The sequence below is a fragment of the Electrophorus electricus genome, chromosome 2, assembly GCF_013358815.1.
Source record: "Electrophorus electricus isolate fEleEle1 chromosome 2, fEleEle1.pri, whole genome shotgun sequence".
Lineage (NCBI taxonomy): Eukaryota > Metazoa > Chordata > Actinopteri > Gymnotiformes > Gymnotidae > Electrophorus > Electrophorus electricus.
Genome location: NC_049536.1, coordinates 5,652,536 through 5,674,774, shown reverse-complemented (window position 1 = coordinate 5,674,774; position 22,239 = coordinate 5,652,536). Strand labels below are relative to the sequence as shown.

The 22,239-nt window shown below is 37.2% G+C and overlaps 4 protein-coding genes across 6 annotated transcripts; 2 read left to right on the top strand and 2 right to left on the bottom strand.

The window, feature by feature from the left end:
- The first annotated feature begins 611 nt into the window (after window positions 1-611).
- rps27l (ribosomal protein S27 like) lies at window positions 612-2,817 on the top strand. Its single transcript, XM_027003171.2, has 4 exons — window positions 612-708; window positions 1,343-1,451; window positions 1,537-1,647; window positions 1,745-2,817. Exons 1-4 carry the CDS (start codon window positions 703-705, stop codon window positions 1,771-1,773), a joined length of 255 nt encoding a protein of 84 aa, XP_026858972.1. The 5' UTR covers window positions 612-702; the 3' UTR covers window positions 1,774-2,817.
- A 68-nt stretch (window positions 2,818-2,885) lies between these two features.
- On the bottom strand, window positions 2,886-6,356 carry dnaja (DnaJ heat shock protein family (Hsp40) member A). The gene is made up of 8 exons (XM_035523803.1): window positions 6,237-6,356; window positions 5,697-5,845; window positions 5,047-5,227; window positions 4,730-4,834; window positions 4,266-4,493; window positions 3,882-4,112; window positions 3,686-3,786; window positions 2,886-3,587 (listed from the first exon to the last, which is right to left on the bottom strand). Exons 2-8 carry the CDS (start codon window positions 5,826-5,828, stop codon window positions 3,372-3,374), a joined length of 1,194 nt encoding a protein of 397 aa, XP_035379696.1. The 5' UTR covers window positions 5,829-5,845; window positions 6,237-6,356; the 3' UTR covers window positions 2,886-3,371.
- Window positions 6,357-7,224: 868 nt separating this feature from the next.
- Window positions 7,225-13,091, top strand: acsbg1 (acyl-CoA synthetase bubblegum family member 1). 2 transcript variants are annotated; one of them, XM_027003271.2, is made up of 14 exons: window positions 7,225-7,635; window positions 8,447-8,523; window positions 8,740-9,008; window positions 9,182-9,270; window positions 9,365-9,485; window positions 9,568-9,648; window positions 9,736-9,885; window positions 10,327-10,503; window positions 10,707-10,885; window positions 10,996-11,229; window positions 11,366-11,583; window positions 11,733-11,872; window positions 11,988-12,234; window positions 12,315-13,091. In XM_027003271.2, exons 1-14 carry the CDS (start codon window positions 7,559-7,561, stop codon window positions 12,389-12,391), a joined length of 2,136 nt encoding a protein of 711 aa, XP_026859072.2. In that variant the 5' UTR covers window positions 7,225-7,558; the 3' UTR covers window positions 12,392-13,091. The 2 variants fall into 2 exon arrangements, with proteins under 2 accessions (XP_026859072.2, XP_026859071.2); XM_027003270.2 differs by having other exon boundaries at window positions 8,737-9,008.
- idh3a (isocitrate dehydrogenase (NAD(+)) 3 catalytic subunit alpha) lies at window positions 12,954-20,419 on the bottom strand. Of its 2 annotated transcripts, XM_027003273.2 has the most exons (12): window positions 20,305-20,393; window positions 18,735-18,827; window positions 17,962-18,021; window positions 17,324-17,407; window positions 16,861-16,975; window positions 16,598-16,785; window positions 15,800-15,933; window positions 14,638-14,740; window positions 14,127-14,191; window positions 13,953-14,037; window positions 13,633-13,785; window positions 12,954-13,449 (listed from the first exon to the last, which is right to left on the bottom strand). In XM_027003273.2, exons 4-12 carry the CDS (start codon window positions 17,345-17,347, stop codon window positions 13,366-13,368), a joined length of 951 nt encoding a protein of 316 aa, XP_026859074.1. In that variant the 5' UTR covers window positions 17,348-17,407; window positions 17,962-18,021; window positions 18,735-18,827; window positions 20,305-20,393; the 3' UTR covers window positions 12,954-13,365. The 2 variants fall into 2 exon arrangements, with proteins under 2 accessions (XP_026859074.1, XP_026859073.1); XM_027003272.2 differs by lacking the exon at window positions 18,735-18,827 and having other exon boundaries at window positions 20,305-20,419.
- Between the last annotated feature and the right edge of the window lie 1,820 nt (window positions 20,420-22,239).

Here is a 22,239-nt window from a genome sequence, read left to right as displayed (position 1 = left end):
GATTTATATAGGCCTAACTTTTTAAAATCGTTATACGTATTTTTGTAAATAAAGTCGCTGACTAGCATTAAACAATGATCATGCCATATCACACCATGACACATATTCATCAAGCCAGAATCAGAGCATCGGCTATCAATGTGCAAATTTAACCTATATATCTACTCAGTTGGATTTATCAATAATCTGTTCGCTTAATTGTATATTTCTGTCCTGTACAAATCCACTGTGCATATTTTGAAAATAGAGGCCGGCTATAACACACCAGTTTATTGGACTGATGAAACCATTAGACACTGAAAAGAAAGGTATACATTCATTTGCACATTTAAGATTTCATATTTCCACTTATAGATCACTGTTAGCTCATCATCAGAGCAAATATCTTTATCTAGAAGTAAGTAGGTATATTTTACAGTTACATGTACATATTCCTCGACCTTTCCACTTATCAAAAACAATATATAGTATAGTACATGTTATCACACTGTTCTGAGTACCATTTTTAAGATACCACAGGACATTCATCCATATTCAGCAGCGATTCGGCATGCCTGGACATGTTTTCACATTGATTCATTTCTAAGACACTATGACGAGGAGTTATAAAATGCGCGTGGCAACCGTAGAGAAAGCTCAGTATTCCTCAGGTATCGAAGAGCTCGACCAGTCTACTGCGGGGGAAATCGTCTGCTCGCGAAAATGCCTGTAAGTACGCACGTTTTTCGTAAACATTCGGAGCTGACAGTCGTATCTACTAATCTTTCTCTCCTTTCCGATGTTAAACATCGACCGATGTAATTTATTAGAGTAGATCAGAGTTTTTGCTCCTTGTTCATGGCGTGTTTTAAAAGAGCTTTGCGGGGGCCTTGTTTACCTTTAGTTTGGTTAACTAGCTTTTAAACACATGTTATTTATGTTTTGAGGGATGTGTATTTTGTTAAGTTCGGGGAATAAACAACAACGACCAGTACGTTCAATAAAAACGCATACATGGGTAAATATCTATTGTATTTTTCAATTGTATATATTCATTATACGAAAATCGTCAGCTTTACTTTAAACGACTGTCGAACTAACAGTCGTAATTGTTAATCGTAATAAACTTCTGACATGTTTTGATTTCCTATTATTTACATGTTATATTGCCAACCATAAAGGGGTGTAATGTAGCTTTACATGCGTTCGCCTGAGCAAACTTTAGTTCATATTTTTACTGCGACGTTCTGACGTTCACATCTTTTTATTCATTTATCTGATTTTTAAGATTGCGCTAACGAATACTTAAAACTTTGAATGTCAGTGTCGTTTCACGTTAACCAGTTTGATTTGCGTGCAACAGCTGGCCAGAGATTTACTCCACCCTGCCTTTGATTTCGAGAGAAGACAGCACAAAAAAAAGAGACTCGTGCAGAGTCCGAACTCTTACTTCATGGATGTGAAATGCCCAGGTAAAACGCACTCTTTAAAAGCGCCACTTAATTAGTTATATGTAGTGCGAATGATGGTAATGAAAGATTTCTTTCCTGTCTGCAGGTTGTTATAAGATCACAACAGTGTTCAGTCATGCACAGACTGTGGTTTTATGTGTTGGGTGCTCAACGGTGCTCTGCCAGCCCACAGGAGGAAAGGCCAGGCTGACTGAAGGTGAGTAACATTGAAGCTAAGCGGATGTTCCTCTAAGTTTCAATAAAGCATTTTTGGTTTGACCAAAAATGATATTGCTTCTTTTCATTTTCAACAGGTTGTTCTTTCAGGAGAAAGCAACACTGATGGGACAATTTGAAACTGACCTTTTGAATGAAATGAAATGGTCAGGTTTTTTTTTTCATTGATTGCAATGAGTGAAGAAATGATTATAATGATTAAGTGGAAGATTTCCATAAAATCCCAGAAGTGTTGTTAAATTATGCACTCAATCAGAAAAAAAAATGTCCCAAGAACCCCCCCCCCCCACTTATAGCATTATGGTCCTATACATTATGTTCACCATACAGCCAAGCTATTTTTGTTATCTAAGTGTGTTCTCCTGTAATGAAGTAACATTGTTCCTTTCCCCTTCTTTAAAAAAAAGCTATGAAATGGGGAGTTCTTTTAAAAAAAAAAAACTTTTGTGTTTGTTTTTAAATATTCAGTTAACCATAACTATTCAAATACTGAAATCACTATTTGGGTATTCATTCGTTTCAAAATATACAGGACAAAATATGAAATGCTGCCTTTTTTTGGTTTAATATTTGTGAGTTTTGTGTATCACACTTTTTCTTCCATGTGTTTAATAAAAACTAGCAAAAAAACTTCACCTTCAACTTCAAACTTCAAAAAGAATTTTCACCTGTTGCAATTTTCACCTCTATATGAAAGAAAAATCAGAACCAAACATATCCTATTCTGTTATGTCACATCTGTACAATGCTTACCAGAAATTAGCAGTCAAACCAAATGCATCTTTGTCTTGCATTATTTTGTTTGGGTTTGGCTTTCAAGTTATGAGAAACAAATTGCAAATTAGTAAGTAAAAACAAGAGAATATAAGTGGTTGGCAGGTATCAAAACTATGCTTTCCTCCTTTGATGTCATGTGAAATGTGTAGCATTTCTGAGCATCCTACTGCTAATGCAGCAGAACAGGACATACACTCATCAATTGTACTTCATCAGCTTAGCCACTTTATTGGGTGGGTTGTACATTGTCTTATCACTAAACTGGATGTGTATGGGTCATTTTTTTTATACAATCTGGAGTATACCAGCAAGTTGACAAAAAAAGCTGGTTAAAGTTGGAAGTAAACATCCAAATAAAAGTAATCCATTTTAACTGGTGCTTTCCACACCTTCATTCTTGCTATTTTAGGCATTTATGTCTTAAATGAACATAAAACAAAATTTAGTTCTTAGCTTGTACCATTTTATTTGAGAAACCACTTCAAGTTTCATTTTGTTTACCTTCACAGAAAGCATACAAGAATCATCTTCAGCATTTTTTTTTGTGTAAAAAAAAAAAAGGGGAAAGATGACAAAAGTGAACATAAATGTGCACACAAAGTACACGCACAACCTATTATCAGCACAAAACCAACATCTTAAGGAAATAACTGGGATGGAATCTTCCCCAGAAGAATCTTCATCTATACTTAAAAAGTCCCACTTAAACTTTAAGGTTTCAGTATACAGGAAATTCCCATATTGTTATTCAGGGAGTGTTATTTCAAAGGTTATTCAATAGGATAGTGCCTTGATAACGAATACCTAACAAAAGGCCAGGTATGAGACCTGGATTTTAACTTAAAATTGACAGTTTAAAAAGATAATCAGTAATAGTAGAGAAAACAGAGGACACAAACACTACGAAAGATATGACTGCACTTAGAGTTACTGAGTCTGGCACTGTACTCCATGGCCTCTGTGACCTTCATCCTCCTCATACACTTCTCCACTATATTTCCTCCTCTGGGATTCAATGTCCACCTCACACAGGTCCACCTCTTCCATATCGTCAGTTACCATTACACCATCCCTTTCAGGAAGCAGCTGCTCCAGTTGGAGAAACATATTCTCAGGGAGCCAGTGATTATCTGGGAACTCAACCTGAGGAAAATACAACACACTGTGAGGTAAAGTACTCCTCATTTATTACAGGGACAAGCTGACGACATGCAACATTGATATTAAGGGTGAATACTCACATCAAATTTAACAATGAGCAGTCCTTTCTCGTATGGATCTCTATACAAAGGCATTCCCTCATTCCGAACACACTTCAAATCATTCTGTTTTACTACTTTACCTTATAAAACAGAAGGAGAGCATGTTAATTTTATTATACAACTACCAGTCATTCACTAGACATTGGTTTAAAATGAAAATTAATTTGTAATGTACCAGGAGGCGAGTTGATGACAAGTAGTCTGTTGTCTAGTGTGTGTATCGTCTTCCTGAACCCACAGAGTGCTTCAACCAGTTTTATCTGCATCTTCATAATCAAGTTGTCTTCCTGTCTCTTATATACAGCATGGTCCTTTTGGTCCAGGACAATGATAACATCACCAGGCTCCAGTCCGGGTTCCTGATCACCTTCTCCATGGAACGTGATTTTCTGGCCATCTTTCATACCTGTAACAAAGAATTGGAGAAATGCACAAGTGAACTACAACTCACTTCATATTACCAAATAGCTAGTGTTAACTGATAAAAAAAAAAAAAAAAAAGTGACTGTAAAAAGATTACAATACACATTGGCTTGTTTATAAATTACAGAATACATACCTTTGTCAATGTGGACCTCAAGAATCTTCTTTTTGCGTTCCACTTTGTGCCCATTGCAGTTTTTGCAGCGATCCTTAGCACTAAACCTCTCCCCCTGTCCCTGGCATTCTGAGCACATGCTTTGGATCTGCTGAATCATTCCTGGTCCGATCTGTTGCACCTGGATTTGAACTCCTCTGCCTTTGCAGTTGGAACATTTTTCAAGAGTCCCTTTCTTTCCTCCATAGCCTGTGAAAAGAATTGCCTCAAAATTAAGATTTTCTTACAACTATAGTTCCCATCATTACATTTTAGTGCACAAATAGTCAAAAAGTTGCCCAATAGATTTTGTACTGCCTTCAGAAAAACTCAAAAAAGTAGCACATTGCCATAATGATGCAGCTGCCCAGTAACCACTGGACAATATATATATTGAACCTAAGGTAGTTGAATGCATTTAAATTCATGCAGATGTCTGTACTTACCATCACATTTCTCACAAATTACATTCTTCTGTAGACCAAGTTTCCGTGTTGAACCATTGTACATTTCTTCAAGTGTGACACTTAGTTGGTGGACTACATTCTTCCCTAATTCAAATGAATTGATTGTAATTATCCAATATTGACATTATTTGAACAAACAATACTGTTCAGCAATTTTACTTGGGTAAATTATGTAATTGAAGTCAAAGACAATATAATAATGAAAAATATTTTAACCTGTTTTATCACATTTCTTATAAGCTTATGCCTTGCATAACTCTTCTTATGAACATGATGGAAGTAAAATTGTTGGATACCTCTTCTTTCCCTCTGTGTTCTGCCTCCACCACCAAAAAACATGTTGAAAATGTCCATGGGAGAAGAGAAATCTCCTCCACCCAGGCCCCCTTCTTTGATGGCTTGTTCACCTCCTTGGTCATACAAGTCTCGCTTTTTAGGATCCGACAGGACTTCATAAGCTTGTGATATAAGCTTGAACTGCGGAAATAGTACAACAATTATCTAGCTAACTTAACCTAGCTACCAATAAAATATGATTAGTAGGTTACATAAGCTACCTAGTGGAGCGATACAACTTTCGGCTAACCTTCATTCACCAATACATAGCAGCCCCTATCTTAGTATTTTCAGTAGTTACTGTAAAATCAATTTACATGCACCCTAAACTAGCTAACTTTATTTAAATCGAGTACAAATTCTGCATTACAGACTAACATTTTCCAATAGCACTTAGAGTAGCCCATGCTTTATCGTAATAAGGCAAGTCCTCTACTGCTTGCTCGGTTGCGAGCTGTTCACTTTAACCTAGCTAACCTCTCCTACCTACAAGCAGCGGACTAGCTAAAGCTAAAGCTCAAGGCAATTCTAGAAAGTTCCGCACGTTTCTGTTGCAGCTTCCAGGCGGCATATGCTGCTAAAAACCGACACATTCGACATGGCAACTTACCTTTTCGCCTTCGTTCGGATTTTTATCAGGGTGATATTTCAGTGCTAGTTTTCGATATGCTTTCTTGATTTCATCGTGAGAAGCTTTGGGGTTCACTCCAAGAATGTCGTAGTAGCCGGTCTCACGAACCATCTTTGAATATGGCTAGGCTACAAAACAGGACCGTAGTTGGGCTGGTTAGACAGACAGCTAGTTAGGGATAACCAAATGCTTACCATCTGCCTATCTTGTCAGATACGAAAAAATGCACACTATAAAGACAATTGGCTAGTTAGATAACTATTTAGGCAACAAATGCAATATAGATGACATGACTGGTAATCAAATAAAACCATTTACTTTAGTCAGTTTAGTCCAGCAGTTAACTAGCTAAACATGCATGGCAACGAGTGATCGCTCAGAGCTTTCTATAAAGTTAACCTACCCTAGCTAGCTGACAGCTTCTTTCCTATACAATAAAAGTAACTATCTAATTAATCGTAACGTTACTTTTACGTTCCACGTGTACTGTCATTATAACAGATTAATTATGTTACTTACAATTAATCTTCAGCAAGAAATGCTTCGCTAGCGATCCTAGGTCCCCTCTTACCACAGTTGTCAGACTGTACGTCGCTGGCCGCTACCACTGAGAATATAACGTTACTAGGGCTACGGCGGGTTTTATTTATAAGCTCACGCGGTGCAGAACGTTCTGGATCTTTAAGCAGAAGCCACGATAGAACGTTCTACGGACCGCCTCCCGCAATCTAGAAGCTCCTATCTGAGGGAGGTGACGTGCTGTGTCACCAGAGGGTCAGTAAAGATACTAGCCTAAAGTGGACATAAGTCCTAGACTGGCTGACTTAGTTTAGCTAACTTGGGTCATGCGTGAGTTATTTTTAAAACCATTTTTTGGCTGTAGGGTTAGATTTAGAAGTTAATGGACTGACAAATATTAAATGGCCATTTTCAGTGTAGATTTATAAAGGCATGTACTGTTTAGGAAAATATCTGCAAACATAGTTAAAACATGATCTGCGTATCCTTTAGGAAATCCTGGCCTGCCTTGCCTCCCTGGTAGTCACATAGTCAGCGACACCCCTGAAACAATTAGAGCCTAATGGTTGAGTGGAGGAGCAGTCCAATGGGCAAACATAGGTTTTTGTATTTATATTCCCTGCTTTTGTATGTATCGCCACTCATTTCACTGTAAAAAAAAATCTGATACAATGCATTACATGTTCTTAGTGTAGATATACAAATTATCTAGCCAGCACCTACATTGCAGCTTTATGAAAGAAACCACTGAAAACATGGCATAATTATGCACTGCATAAGACATAATTTTATCAATGAACTAATGTAGACTGGGTACATCTGAAAGCTACATCTAAATATTAGACAGTTCTAGAGTAGGTCTAGCTAAAAGTGACTACTGTTTAAAGTTACCGTTTTCAAGTCTAGTACAAGTGAGCTTTTTCAAGCTTCCAAAAAGATTTGAAAAAAAAAAAAATCAGTGCACAGCTGAGACTAAGAAGTTTGTAGCATACAAAAATGGCCCCAAGCTCATTAATATGCATAAAGTGATCTCACACCCCCCAAAACAACAAGCTACAAAACAAACTTCAAAACTAAAGTGTTCACAAAAATAATCAATTACTGAAGTAGCTTCTAAAGTAATTTAAAACTTGCTTATGTTTTGGGTTAAAAAATTACAGTCAGTTACCTGAAGTCTTTCATAGCTGGAGACTGGAGAATTGTGTTTCTGTTCACTGGTGCCTCATGTCCTTTCTCTGAGGGGAGTGAGTGGGGTTGCCTTTCTGTCATTATACCAAGAACTGGAAGGTGTCTGTGCAGGACAAACGATCACAGCAGCCAGCATGAGCAGTAATGGAATATTCCAACATACAGCTTGCAACAAAAGTCATCATAGTTATGAAGAGAAACTTCAAAGCAGGTATGAAGATATATCAGGGGGTTATTTAACCTATACTAGCAATGCACTGTCAAAGGTTTAGAATACTGTAGTGGCATTGATTAATACGCTGTAATAATTACATAAGTTTATTAAGTGCTTTTAAAAAACAACCTATTCTAAAATAACTTGTATCTATGCAAAAAAGCTGGGAAAGTTTCATTTATATATATTTTTTTATTTCAAATTCCTAATTATATCAGTACTTACATAATTGTAACTGTGGGAAAGTAGGCAAGTAAATGGCTATTACTGAACTGTGCCAATTAAATTGGTCCAGAGATTAGTAGAATTGGTGAGAAAATAACATATTGTTTAAAAAGAGCTTGTCAGTATTATTCAGCCAGAAAAACATTGGATGTTTTAGTGTGTTTTGGGGCTTTTCAGAAAAAGAAATGCCAAGTTTGCTGGTACTGCATACAAAGAGTAAAGAGCATCTCAAATAGGTTTACTAGAATGCAGTCTGTTTCAAAGTCATGGGGTGTTTTTAAAACAAAAAACAAAAAACAAAAACAAAAAAACCTAATAGCTGTTTTAGACAACATCAAATTTTAGGGAAAATGTTTCCACAACCGATGGGAAGGAATAGTGCTCATGCATTCTGGGCACTCCCCATTATTACAAAGCCGCAGGGGCTTTGGCACTTGATAACTAAAACCCGACATTGTGTGAGTTTACAATGCTGCACTGAAGCCATGTGATTTCCTGCTGCAGCAGTGGCTCTCTGCTATGCATAAGTGCGATCTGGAGCTCGCCTCCTCTCACAGGCTACTGTGCCCACTCTCTTTTACAGCTCGGAGCATTTGTCTCCAGGGCTCATGACAGACCTGAGAGAAGAAGGAAAAGAACAGGTTATGGATAATGAAACACGTGAGTAAGCCAGCTTCGGTTGGCACACCATTGCAGCCATTGCTGTCTGTATTAAGCAACTTTTTAATAAACAAAAGGCTTGTGGTTTGGTTATACTCCAAGTTGGATTAGCGTTTTTATGGAATGCTGTTCATCAGGTCTGAGGAATTCTTCTTTTCACATTATTAAAAGACCATAAAGCCTTTGATAGTCATTGTCTTCTATTCTGTATAGCAGAGAAAAAGTGTGTTGAAGAGGTTCTGGAAGGGGTGTCTTTGGCACCAGCTCATTGCCTTTGGACCACAGAGGCGAATGGATCAGTGCGACTCAGAATTGATGAACTTTGCCCTCAGGAACCCATCACAGTGCATCAGATGTTCATGACCTCAGTTCAGAAATACGGAAATTTGTTTGCCCTGGCAACTAAAAGAAATGATAAATGGGAAAAGATCACATTCTCCGAATACTACCATTTAAGCAGGATGGCTGCCAAGAGCTTTCTAAAGGTGATCTTAATGATGAACAAAATCTGTTTTAATTACATAATAATTCTTTTCAAAAACCCATTCCAGCATCATTCTAACCAAATTAAAGGCACCATATGAACAGTTCGGAATGGTTCTAAGATCTTGAGTCTAGCTGATAATACCAAATGATGTTGATTTCCACATATCTCTAGTTGGGCCTAGAGCGTTTCCACAGTGTGGCCATTTTAGGATTTAATTCAGAAGAGTGGTTCCTTTCTGCTGTAGGAGCTGTTTTTGCAGGGTAAGATACTTCTAAAACATACAGTGTAAATAAAATTAATTTGAACTGCTATCTTCATGTCTATATTATTATTTAAGACTTGTGATTCCATTAGGGGTTTAATGACAGGGATCTATGCCACAAACTCACCAGAAGCCTGCCTTTATGTGGCTAGTGACTCAAGAGCAAATGTCATTGTAGTTGAGAACCAAAAGCAGCTGGATAAAATTTTGCAGGTAATGCATATATTTTTGTTTGTCTTCTTCTCTTTGCCAGTGTATAAATGCCTTATCTAATGTTGACTCCTTCTTTTAACAGATAAAAGATAACCTAACACATTTAAAAGCGATTGTGCAGTATTCCGGGCCACTGCAGAAAAAAATGCCCAATCTCTATTCAGTCAGTAAGATAATATGATCTGCACATACACACATACAGACTGTGCAGTGAGCACCCCAGAGTAACTGTTGCTGTGTTTTTGGATAGTGGGAGGAATTCATGGGTTTTGGAGTGGACATTTCTGACAAATCACTTGACGACATTATTGACAGTCAGAAAGCCAACCAATGCTGTGTACTCATCTATACCTCGGGAACCACAGGCATGCCAAAAGGAGTTATGCTCAGCCATGACAATGTAGGTATACTGTGATGAAAATGAAAAAAAAAAAAGAATAATACAGAAAAATATTTTACAAACCAGCTTTATTACAGTAATTCACAGTATTAAGCATAACTATTCTAGTGACCTAATGTGCGAATAAGATGAAAAGATACTAAGATGCTACTTTCATTTTAAATGAAATCTGTCTTTCTTTAACATTACATTAAGAAAACTGTTATAAAAACAACATTTTAAATGATTTTAAATTAAGTCGGAGATTCATCATGTACCATTTGGTTAAGGAATAAACCTGTCTAGTACTTCTGTCTTGAAAACCATCTCCAATGTCTATATCTCCCTATAAAGCTATAGGAGCCTAATTACTATTAAAATAAAACTCTTTTGAGCATTAGATGTTTAACATTATATGTTAGGATTAATATTATATCTGCAAATCCTTTTATTTTTTGGTAGATTACATGGACAGCTCGCCATGCTAGTCAGGCTGGTGACATGCAGCCTGCTGAGGTGAAACAGGAAACAATAGTGAGCTACCTGCCATTGAGCCACATTGCTGGTCAGATCTATGATCTGTGGACAGGGATCCAGTGGGGGGAGCTAGTCTACTTTGCTCAGCCTGATGCTTTGAAGGTACAGGAGAGGGAATGATCTTACCATTTTTTTGTAAGGTACTGTCAAGATGCCCTGATATGTTGTCAGCATATCAGGGCGTAATAAGTATGCCCTGATATGCTTATGCACTAATTTTAAAAAGTGTCGTACCATTAAAAGTAGCATTAAATAGTACTTGCAGAGTTCACTGGTAATATCTATATGTTGACATTCCGGTTCAGGGGAGCTTAATAACCACTCTTAGAGAGGCCAGCCCTTCATCACATATGGGAGTTCCCCGTGTTTGGGAAAAAATAATGGAGAAAATAAAAGAGGAGATTTCTCACAGTGCATACATGAAAAAGAAACTTGTGACCTGGGCCATGTCAGTTATCTTGGACGCAAATCAAAGGTCCACAAAGTAAGATGATTACATCACTTCAACAATTCCTCATATACACTTAAGTTATTCCTCTTTTATGATCAGCTACATTGAAGTTATTGCTCTCTGAATTTATGTTTTTGGAACAGGGATGAAGAGAAATCATTTGTCTTCACTCTAGCAGATTCCCTTGTCATGGAGAAACTTCGTGCTGAACTAGGCTTCTCTCGTTGTCAAAAATTCTTCTCTGGTGCAGCTCCCATTGGAAGCGATACTATGCAATTCTTCCTTGGCCTCAACATCTGGATATATGAGGTCTATGGGATGAGCGAGAGTGCTGGACCTCACTTTATGTCTGGCCCCAAGGCCTGCAAACTCCTAAGGTACATTTCACTCAGCATGAATTTATTGCATCTTCCTGCCAGCGTAGATAAAAGATTGTTTAGGCTTGGAAGTTCTTTATACAGTATTTAATAAAATATGTTCTCATTTTGTTCACTGTTTACTTTCAACTTCTAGTTGTGGTAAAGTAGTTCCTGGCTGCAGATGTAAACTAGCCAATATAGATGCAGATGGCATTGGGGAGGTGTGCTTTTGGGGGCGTAACGTTTTCATGGGGTATCTCAACATGGAGGATAAGACAATGGAAGCCTTGGGTGAGGATGGCTGGCTACGTTCTGGAGACTTGGCCAAGATGGATGAGGAAGGATTCCTTTACATCACTGGAAGGATAAAAGGTTAAATAAGTTGCATACAAGATTAAAAAGATTTAAAAAAGCATATTGTTTTTGTATTTTTACTCATAATTCAGATAACACCATCTTAAATCATTGTTACACATTTTTCATGTAAAGCATTGTTAGTGTTCTTCCCTCTCTCTATTTAGAGTTAATAATTACTGCTGGTGGAGAGAATATTCCTCCACTCCCCATAGAGCAAGCTGTGAAAAGGGAGATACCCATCATCAGCAATGCTATGCTGATAGGGGACAAGAGAAAGTTTCTATCCATACTTCTCACACTCAAGGTAATCTTAGAACAGGAAAATCTGCTACATCTAAACAGCAGTGCATTCCACATCAGAAAGATACTGGACAAAGTTAAGATGGGATAAAACTAGTGATTTTACTTCCTTTGTTCAGTGTGTCACCAATCCTGAAACCATGGAGCCTACTGATAACCTTAGCTTGGAGGCTGTGGAATACTGTCAGCAGCTTGGAAGCCAAGCAAGAAATGTTTCAGATATAATAGGTGGGAGAGACAAGGTGGTGAACCACGCCATTCAAGAGGGAATTGATCGGGTCAATGCAAAGGCCACTTCCAATGCCCAACGAATTCAGAAATGGACCATCTTAAGGAAAGAGTTTTCAGGCTCCGGAGGAGAGTTAGGTAAGTGTGGTCTTGGCATTGGATAGATTTTTTTTGTCCGTTAATGTAAAATAAGCAAATCTTATTTTGTAACCTTTTAGGCCCAACAATGAAACTGCGACGACCCATTGTCCTAAAGATGTACCAGAGTGAGATCGAGACCTTCTACCGAGAATGAAGGAAAAAAGGAGCTTAGTACAATCTAGAGGGAACTGTTGATTCTAACAGACCAAACATCTTTTTTGTCATAAACATCTTGAAATAGGACTTAAACTTTAAACTAATGTTAGTAATGCTAAGTGCCTTCAGTTTGTAGTCTCCTATTTTAGGATTACAAAAATGCTTGTTGGATGTACTTGCAGTATATAAAATATAAGCTTTTACTTCTCAGCCTATAACAAGTAATCAAGTAAAGAGTTTGTGTAAGGGTCGGTTATAGGTAAGTAATATTTATAGCTGTGGTCACATCTGATGCATATGATCTGCTAACATCAATGGAAACAATGGAAAGTATAACTATTCCTGTGTCTGTGTGAGATTTAGCAACATGTATTTCCAACATAGTCCTGTTTCAGTTAGAATTACTCTGCTTTGAAACACAGAAATGGCTTTTTGAATCCTACTGAATCATTCTAAGATTTATGGCTGATTCATTAGCTACTTCATGGATATATATATTTAAATGGTAATCATTAAGTACAATTAGCAAACTACCTTTAGACAGCAAAGACCAGCAAGTATTTACATTCAAAATATCTATAACTTTAATGAATTTGATCTTTTATATATTGAATGAGAATATGCTTGCTATTAACCGAATTACAAATTGGTATAGGCATTTTAAAATACAGACAAGAAATACAAGCAATAAATAAAAGCTATTTTACCAGTGCAATTAGAGAGAGAGTACATCACAAATGAATACCATAGGACATGAAGATATATCGTATGTTATTCAAGTAGTGAAAAAAATAAAATAAAATAAAAACAACATTCCAGAATAAACCGTCAGCCATTTTTGTTTTCATGTATACATATACAGTAATAGTAGATTTGTGCGTAGATATTAGAATGATATGAAGTTGACTTTTTTTGGTATGCATCCTTTGAGTCAGGAACACCATAGACAGTCAGTCAATCGCTGACATAATTTCAGTCCATGTCTTGTACTCTCCGGCAGATCTCTGTTGTGAACTCAGAACATTTGGAGTTTCCACCAAGGTCTTTGGTCAAAACCTAAAACAATTAAGTAACAATACTGGCATGAGGTAGACAAAAAAAAAATTACATTAATTTATACACTTTACATGCTATTAAAAGATGGCCTAAAAAATCCTAAGCCTTTTCTTCCAACATAACTTGAGAATTATGTTTTCTGTTCAGGAAACTTAGTCTCTTTCAAAAGAATATACACCACACCTTCTTGTCCCGGATGGTGTCATAGCAGGCAGTCTCAATTTTCTTGGCATCCGCGTGCAATCCCATGTGTCGTAGCATCATCACAGCACTAAGCAGAAGGGCTGTGGGGTTGGCCAGGTCTTTGCCAGCAATGTCAGGTGCAGTTCCATGCACCTGTTTTTTTTTTTTTTTTTAAACACACAAATTCACACAAGTTCCCCATAAACAATACGATTGTGCACAGGGGCCAAATAAAACTTGTACAGGAATGTGAGCGGACATGTACTTTAGTGGGCATGTCAATTCTTATTCCATTTAGAGCAAAAGAATACTTCAGATACCGATTCAAATATGGCAACACCATTGGCACCAATGTTGCCACTAGGAGTCACTCCTAGACCTCCAATTAGTCCCGCACAAAGATCACTGAAATGAAGAGACCATGCACCATAAAATGTTGGTAGTCAATTCATTAGGAAAGAACACTTTAGGCTGACTCAGAGGGTTGAACTCACCTCAGAATATCACCATAAAGGTTGGGCATGACGAGCACGTCAAACTGAGTGGGATCCTGCACCATCTGAAGGTGTGGAAAGACAACAGGTCATTAGCCTCTAAGGCTGAAACTACACAGAGCTAACATCGCTCCACTTATATAATCTTGCTGACAAGAACTAGCAAAAGCAGACGTGGGACAGCAACTCCAAAAATTCTCCAGTTGGATAATGAAATAATGAAAAATAAAATGTAACTTAAAAAGGTTCTCTTTCTTTTTCTTGATGCAAGTGAATGTTTAAAATACATTACCACTATGACAGCCAAACATCATCATCATCATCATCATATAATAATAATAATAATAATAAATGTATTATTATTTATACACATTTTGCATGATGCTGACTGGTAGTCCTACAGTTCCATTACTTGTTACCTATGCTCCTGTATACAATAGTCAATACAAAATTTGGACTTTGGCCTTGGCTGAAAAGTAGAAAATGTGTGTAAAGATTCAAGAATACATACATTGAGACAAACTGTATCTAGGTACATCTCTGTGAACTTCACATCCTTGTAGTTCTCAGCCACCTCTCTGCACTTTCTTAGGAAGAGGCCATCAGACATGCGCCTATGGCACAGACAAGAAGTGAGCAAGCACCCACAATATGAGTGTTGTAAAGTCTAAATAATTACAGTGTAGTCATTTTAAAAGAGGTAGCTGTTTAAAAAAAAATGGTTAGCTGATTCAAAATAACAGAATAATGATGGAGCTTCCATGCAGTGCTTAACATCAATTACAAGGCACCATCAACTGCCAAAGCTTCTCCTAATGTTAGGAGATAAAAATAATTTCTAATGTGAGGAGAATTTTTAATTTTTTTTTTACAACTACAGTAGTAATAGATTTTTCCACTGAACAAGTTTTAATATAGTTCCATGGAAATGTTTTCCTCAATTTACAAAACCAATTAAGGCAATACATTGGTAATAAAAGCTCATCATTTAAAGTAAAAGGAAACCACAGTGGTAGAACATGAGAGAGTCCCATGCTTTTTTAAGATAATAACATGTCACCGTGTAATTAACAGACTAGAATATATGAGGTTTGAGTTCCTAAAGTGGCAAGAGATTAGGACAGACACAAACTCTAAAATATGAAGTGTCAAACTACTAATACAATTATTTTTTAGATTTAACATCTCCAGTCTTACAAATTTGAACAAGAACACACTAAGGGCTATAAGGAAATGGATCATGTGAACTTGAACCTAGCAAAAAAACTACTAGGTGATGAACAACCTGAGGTGAAACTAACATGGTTCCAGGTTGATGTACATTACATATTCCATTATTTTTGTTTATGTTTATTTGAAGATATAGAATCAAATGTGTTCATGATTTTGGTTTGACTGTTTTGTATTGTGGTGCACATTAATTAATTAATTAAGGTGAATTAAAGTAATTGCATGGTGTCTATGATAGCCTGATATTCTAAAACAAAACAAAAAAAAAAGCAGCACAATTTGGACACAACTTATGTTGGCTAATTTAACACACTTAGACAAGTGAAAAATTTTATATAAAAAAAAAAGTGAAAATGTAATAAAGTATAATGTGTTAACCATTATAAAGAAAGGTGTGAAATGAATGAATGCCTATTTACACAAATGGTACAAATATCACCCACATGATGTTGGCCTTGTGAACAGCTGTAACACTGCTTCTTTGGTTATTCCTGGCATACTCAAAGGCATACTCTGCAATGCGGCGGCTTGCCTGCTCTGTGATGAGCTTAATACTCTGCACAACCCCATCCACAATCTAGTACAGAGGAAAAAGGAGCACAAATGTACTGCCACAGAGCAACAAAATACACACACCACAAACAGCTCTTGCGGTAGATGTTCTAGGAGTTCATACAGTCCCTCACCAAAACTATGACACATACTGTGTTGAGAGATGCAGGATTAAGGCTCAGGGGTTAGCACAGCATGTTTTATAGGGGCATGACAGTGTGCAAGTCTAGAAACAAATGCACACACACTGCTAGACTACAGCAGACAGTGTAGAGGCAGAGGGATAAAGAGTTCAGTTGTCATGCATGACTGACATATAGTGGAGCATCTGATTTAAAGCAGGTGGATTGTGCCTACCTAGAGAAAAACTTGCACTGAAAAACAAATTGTGTATACTCGCTGAAATTCAGTGGTAAAATAGTCAGGAAAACATAGTCAGGAAGAATGGAGCAGCTGATAAAATGGAAAAACAGAAAGAAGAGTACAACTTCTATGATAAAAGAGGGGCAGACACACGCATGTAGAAAGATGTGGCTTCATAGTAAAAACAAGCTGTTTTTAGATGTAGAATGTTAAGAATATTTGAAAGTCATAGCATGTTTACGTAACAGCACATTCAAAGGGGATAAAACCCACATTTTAAAGGATGACAGACAAAGTTGAAGGCACAAATATTTACAGTTACATACCACATGTTCAATTCCACTGTACTCTCCCTCTGTGTTTTCTCTAATGGTAACCAGGTCGACATCTGTGTAAGGGGTCTTATAGCCCTCAATAGACACACATGGGCGCACGTTGGCATACAGGTCAAAGGTCTTCCTGAGAAGTAGGTTCATGGAGGGATGGCCAGCAGCAATAGGTGTCTTCAGAGGACCTAAGCATTAGCAATCATGATGTGAACAACAACAGAAAATGCAAGATAAATATATGACAAAGGAAGTGGACATACCCTTTAGCCCTATTTTGCTTCTGTCCATTGACTCTTTGGCTTCAGGAGGAATCATCCATTTGCCTCCTGGTCCTTTTATGGCTGTAACGTTTCTTTCCTCCCACTGAATAGGAACCTGCAGGTGGCGAAAGGATCCACTTGCTGCTAAATGAAGTCTCACTTAGTGCAGGCCTCACAGAGGGAGTAATTTTTTATTTTCATTTTCAACATTTGACAGATGCTCATATCCAACTTGTACACATTTCTCAGTAGGACAGCATGTGTGCCCCCAGGGAATCAGACCCAAGCCTTTAGTGTTGTAAGTACCCAACTCTCAAGACCAACATACTTGAGCTTTTTAAAATTAGGTAGTCACAATTAGGTGAATGTACCAAGAACAAAGCAGCATGCAGAAGGTGTGGTTTAATTAGATTGAAATCTTGCTCAATACAAGATTTAAAAGAATCTCCAGTGTTATTCCTACTTTAGCTGCTTCAAAAATCTTCATTACAGCAGTGGAGATCTCTGGGCCAATTCCATCTCCTGGAATTAATGTTACAGTGTGCACCTGGAAAGCAAAAAAATTACCAAGGATTAGCTGGCCTAAGACTTTAGATTCCGATCACCTGAGCATCACAGCCTATCAATATTCAACAAAGATTAGAACCATCCAAAATACTTTCATAAATATAAATAAAAATCATAAAAAACTAAACTAATAATCCTAAAACTTGTATACAGCTTGTACATTTTGACACAGAACAGATCATTATAACAAATGAAATGATATAGTATGTCAAGCAAGCCCTGTAAAAGTGCAAAATCTTACAAAACAGTTAACTACTGTTTGTTTCCTAGATACTCAGGGTTGTTTTGCAATGGTCCACAGTATGTATAGTGAATACATGATGTGTGCAAGATGTTCACATGAACAGTGTGTGTGTGTGTGTGTGTGTATAAAGGTTTACCCTTTTACATTTTAACATGTTCAATTTGACGATAAAACCGATTTGATTTCATAACCTTTATTAAACATTTCAAACGTATTTTCTCCCAGTCCTAAGTGAATTTTGCATTGCTGTTTAACATTAAGGAAAATAATCCAAAATTCCATGTACTTACTCCTCTGGAAAATGTTCTGGGCTGTGTTTGACTTTTCACAGCACCTAGGACACGAGACAACTGAAGGAAAAAACAAACAAATTTTTTTTTAAAAAAAGTAAAATCTGCACTGAAACAAAACTGACTCCGTACACCACATAGACTGTCAAAATTTGACAGGTGAGGCTAGTTCACACCTAGGCAAGCCAATGAGCATGTCTGATGCTGTGAGTGCAGACTTGTCTGTATTGTCACAGTCCATCTGCATTTTTAATAAAGGAAAAGAAACACCACATTAACAGATGGGATCTGGTTCTGCTAGTAAACACTATAAAGCATAGCATTTGCTTTTCATTATCGACTGACTATTATTTCTGGTGACATAACGACAACAGAGAGCAAAATGATTATGGGAAAAGGGCTATCTGGCTTAGACTTTTCCATAAAAGAAAGATTTGAGTGTCACCAAAATTTTAGAACTGGAACTCTGCTTATGATCAAAACCCTGCCATTGGGCTTAAGACATACCGTGAGCTGCAAGAAGTACATATACTTTAGGTCTAGGCAGTGATAAACATCACAAGCCTCATAAAAGCCCCAAAACTTCTAAGGGAAAGAGATAACTGACCCACTTTGGTATGGTTAAATCCCATATGTGCAAAGGGTAAAGACCATGGTACACAACTAATAGCAAAGCATCTTAAGCATTTAAATATTTGCTTAGTAGTTCAAAAGCATGGCACATGCAGCTGTAAAATGCAAATAAACCCAGGGGTAAACTCAGGAACAAGTACCAGGACAAAATGTTGTGTTTCCACCAGTCAACATCAAACACTTCAGAAAAGTAGAATTAATCCCTGGTGTTGAGTTGGATGACATCAAAGATCCTGAAAGGAGGCTGTGTGTCAATTTATAGAACATTAAAAGCCAGTTTCACAGGCGTAGATCAAGTCTAAATCTAGACTAAAGTCAATTTCCAGTGGTGACTCAATTTGGTCCATTTACGGCATTTGGGTGACACTTTTATCCAAAGCGACTTACAATTCTAACTGAATACAACTTTGCGCAGTTGAGGGTTAAGGGCCATGTTCAAGGATGCAACAGTAGCAACCTGGCAGTGGTGGGGCTTGAACCAACAACCTTCTGATTACTAGTCACTACTATTAATAATTACTACTATTACCTTATCCATACAGCTACCACTTGTATGCTGCTGTAACAAAATTTCTCTCAAGGATACATGGATGGATGGATGGATGGATGGATGGATTGATCTAAATACCTATCTATTCCACATCTGAGAAAGTGATCCAAAAATATAACATCGGTCTGGATTATTACAGAAGCATAAACTCTACCACTGATAAAAAAAATCTTACTATTTTGAGCCTAACCCAAATAGATTAGTAGATCTGTGAATGACATTTTCTGGTATAGTGAACAACCAACAAGAATTAACTGTAAAAACATAAAAGCCAGATGCTATTTACACAATATGACTACAGAATTTAAGTAATAAGAGCTGTTTAAAACAATCAATTCAATGTTTGTAATAAAAGCAACATCGATGGGCTTTTAGTTCTGAGGAATACCATCTTGTACAACAGAGTTATTGCGTGATGGTCTCTATCAGTCCAAGGAATAGGCCTTGTGTCCAAACAAAATTGATCATTATTATCAATCAATTCTCACCTCATAGCTTAAGTGGGTAGATAGAGGACTAGATCAATATGTGATCTTATCTACTCTTCTAAAGCTGAAAGTTATTTCCAAGCATAACTCTGAGTTCCTATTCATTTAAGTTCAAAGTGAACACAAAATGTTACCAAAATAAAAGGCATTTTGACCATCAAAGGCCAATATATGGCAAAGGGTGGACATCACGATACGTAGCGAGCTATGGGGTTCACCATCAAGATGCTCATATCTACTCACTCTAGCCAGATAGATTAAATTTACCGTTAGAAGGAACATTACTACCAGTTAGCATTTTATCTAGGTAGGTCGCTTGCTAACCTACTTAATCCACATGAATCAGGTGGGGATCACTGGCACGCTAGCTAGCTAGATGTGCAACTGTGATCAAGAACTGCGAAAACTGCAATACTTAGCCAAGACAGCCAGATTATAAGGCTGAAATCACTATCTAACCCACGTTAGTAGTTTCACAATACACTGGACACATCCAAGCAACAACGTTACTACTGCGAGTTACCACTGAGAGCATGAGAGGGCCTCTTCGCACCAAAGTTTGAACTCTAGCCTGACAGACCCAACATCTGTACCACTCGACATAACTCGAATACCAGCATGATTATTCATACTAATTAAAAACTTGCAACCACTGGCTACTCCATTCCTTACCGTTGATCTTAAAGCGTTTCCAGCCATCCTTGCCGACCTCCTTCAGCCGTTTAAGATCAGATCAATGTCGCGGATGATGAGCCCGTGCAGTATTTGCTCAGCATTAACTGGCCGAAACACGTCGCGGATTACTGACGTCAATGATGCGACACGTAAAAAAAAAATCCTTGGAGGAATGGAACCATAGACCTCCTAGAGGGAGACGGGACCAGGCGCTCAGATGACTGAATGAAGTCAATGAATGCAATGCCCTAGTACATGTTTTATCGACATAGACAGATGATTAACGGTCTTGCCACTAATCTTTAACATGTTCTTCATAATTTGCCCATTCTGTATAATTATATTTCTAGTATTCTGTATTAATTAGCTAGACAGCCATTGGGTTATGGTTATTATTGATCTAAATTATTGTAATTATATGTTGGTGAATTTATAGATTTTAATAATAGGGACAAAAATAAGAAATTGGTTTCCAATTTAGGTAGCATGATTGATGGTTGGAAGGCAATATACACAAAAGACACAGTCATTGTTGGAGGTGACCAACATGGATCCAGACGAGCGGCAGGACCCCCTTTAACCCGCTGAGGTCTGATTTTTGGCATTTGGCAGTTTTTTGGGCAACCTCAGAAAAAAAAGAAAAGTAAGAAGTTGTGAGAAAATGAGTACTAGTCACATGATATAAGTATAGAAGACAGTTGTACAAGAGTTGTTTCCTGACATCATAACCAGTTGGATAGGAAATTGTCAATAATTCATTCCTGAATGTCATGGCTAGAAATATGAGTGGGTTGCTGATAATATTTCTTTCATGTTCACCCTGATTCATTCAGAGTAAAGAGAGAGAGAGAGAGAGAGAGAGAGAGAGAGAGAGAGAGAGAGAGAGAGAGAAAGAATGAGGATGCGGACAGGTCAGGGAGAGCAGGTGATTTAGAGGAGAGTGAGAAACAGAGCAAACATTGATAGTGAAGACCAAATAATGCCATATGCCAGTCTTTTATCAGTGCCAGAGATAAGTGCAAAAACGTTTTGTCATTGCCTAGAGAGATGATGGGAGGATAGGAGAGGAAAGGAGAAAGTATTTTATATATAAAGTAAGCAAAGTCAATAAAAATAGATTAAACATAAATATGATTAATAATAGAAAAGCCCTAATTTGAAATGAATAAAACTGTGCCCCAACAGGGGGGGTGGGTGGGTGTGGTAATCAATAAAACAAATACATAAGTAAAAACAGATGAGAGAATAGATGACTGGAGAGAAGAGTTTTAACAGAAGCTGAATGCTCTATGGCAGTTAGACTTTGTCATTTCACAGATGCCTTATTGAAAGTCACAACAGAGCTTCAGAAACACTTGTGTGCTGAAATTAGGGACCTGATTTATGATGCCTTTCTAGACAGCTCTATTTCAATTATGAAACAAGGCATAATCATGCTTATACCAAAATCTGAACAAAGATCAGTTTTCATTGGATTATTACATGTCACTTGTGATTATAAGATTTTCAAACATTTTTATGCTACTAGACTTTAAGAAAGGGCCAAGCAAAATAAATGATGAAAGTCTGCTTTTGTCATAAGACAGCATATTTATAATCACACTTCACTGGCACTTGATATGTTGATTATAATTTACTGATCCCTCATCATAGCTTCATTTTTATTTTTAGATTTCTTCAGAGCCTTTGATACACTGGAACACCTTTATTTAAAGCCTTGGAAAAGTTTGGTTTCAAATCAGGTTTTTGTAATGCTATTAATAAGCTTTATAATGATATTAACAGTGGTGTATCTCACAGTCATGGTTTTTCAATGAGACACCTAAATAACAATAAAAATGGCATGGGACACTCCACTCAATAGTGATATCTATCCCTATAAATTATACACTGGGGCAAATAATTATTTGCTCCCCTCCTGATTTTAGAAAG

Coding starts and splice junctions, on each gene's coding strand:
- rps27l (XM_027003171.2), top strand. Junction 1,452..1,536: donor CATGGATGTGAAATGCCCAG/GTAAAACGCACT, acceptor TCCTGTCTGCAG/GTTGTTATAAGATCACAACA. Junction 1,648..1,744: donor AAAGGCCAGGCTGACTGAAG/GTGAGTAACATT, acceptor CATTTTCAACAG/GTTGTTCTTTCAGGAGAAAG.
- dnaja (XM_035523803.1), bottom strand. CDS start 5,828: ATGGTTCGTGAGACCGGCTACTACGACATTCTTGGAGTGAACCCCAAA. Junction 5,228..5,696: donor ATCCGAACGAAGGCGAAAAG/GTAAGTTGCCAT, acceptor CTATTTCCGCAG/TTCAAGCTTATATCACAAGC. Junction 4,113..4,265: donor TGAGGTCCACATTGACAAAG/GTATGTATTCTG, acceptor TCTTTGTTACAG/GTATGAAAGATGGCCAGAAA.
- acsbg1 (XM_027003270.2), top strand. CDS start 7,559: ATGAGCAGTAATGGAATATTCCAACATACAGCTTGCAACAAAAGTCAT. Junction 9,271..9,364: donor GTAGGAGCTGTTTTTGCAGG/GTAAGATACTTC, acceptor TGATTCCATTAG/GGGTTTAATGACAGGGATCT. Junction 9,486..9,567: donor AGCTGGATAAAATTTTGCAG/GTAATGCATATA, acceptor TTCTTTTAACAG/ATAAAAGATAACCTAACACA.
- idh3a (XM_027003272.2), bottom strand. CDS start 20,331: ATGGCTGGAAACGCTTTAAGATCAACG. Junction 16,976..17,323: donor AGATTTTTGAAGCAGCTAAA/GTAGGAATAACA, acceptor CGCCACCTGCAG/GTTCCTATTCAGTGGGAGGA. Junction 14,192..14,637: donor TAGATACAGTTTGTCTCAAT/GTATGTATTCTT, acceptor CCACACCTTCAG/ATGGTGCAGGATCCCACTCA.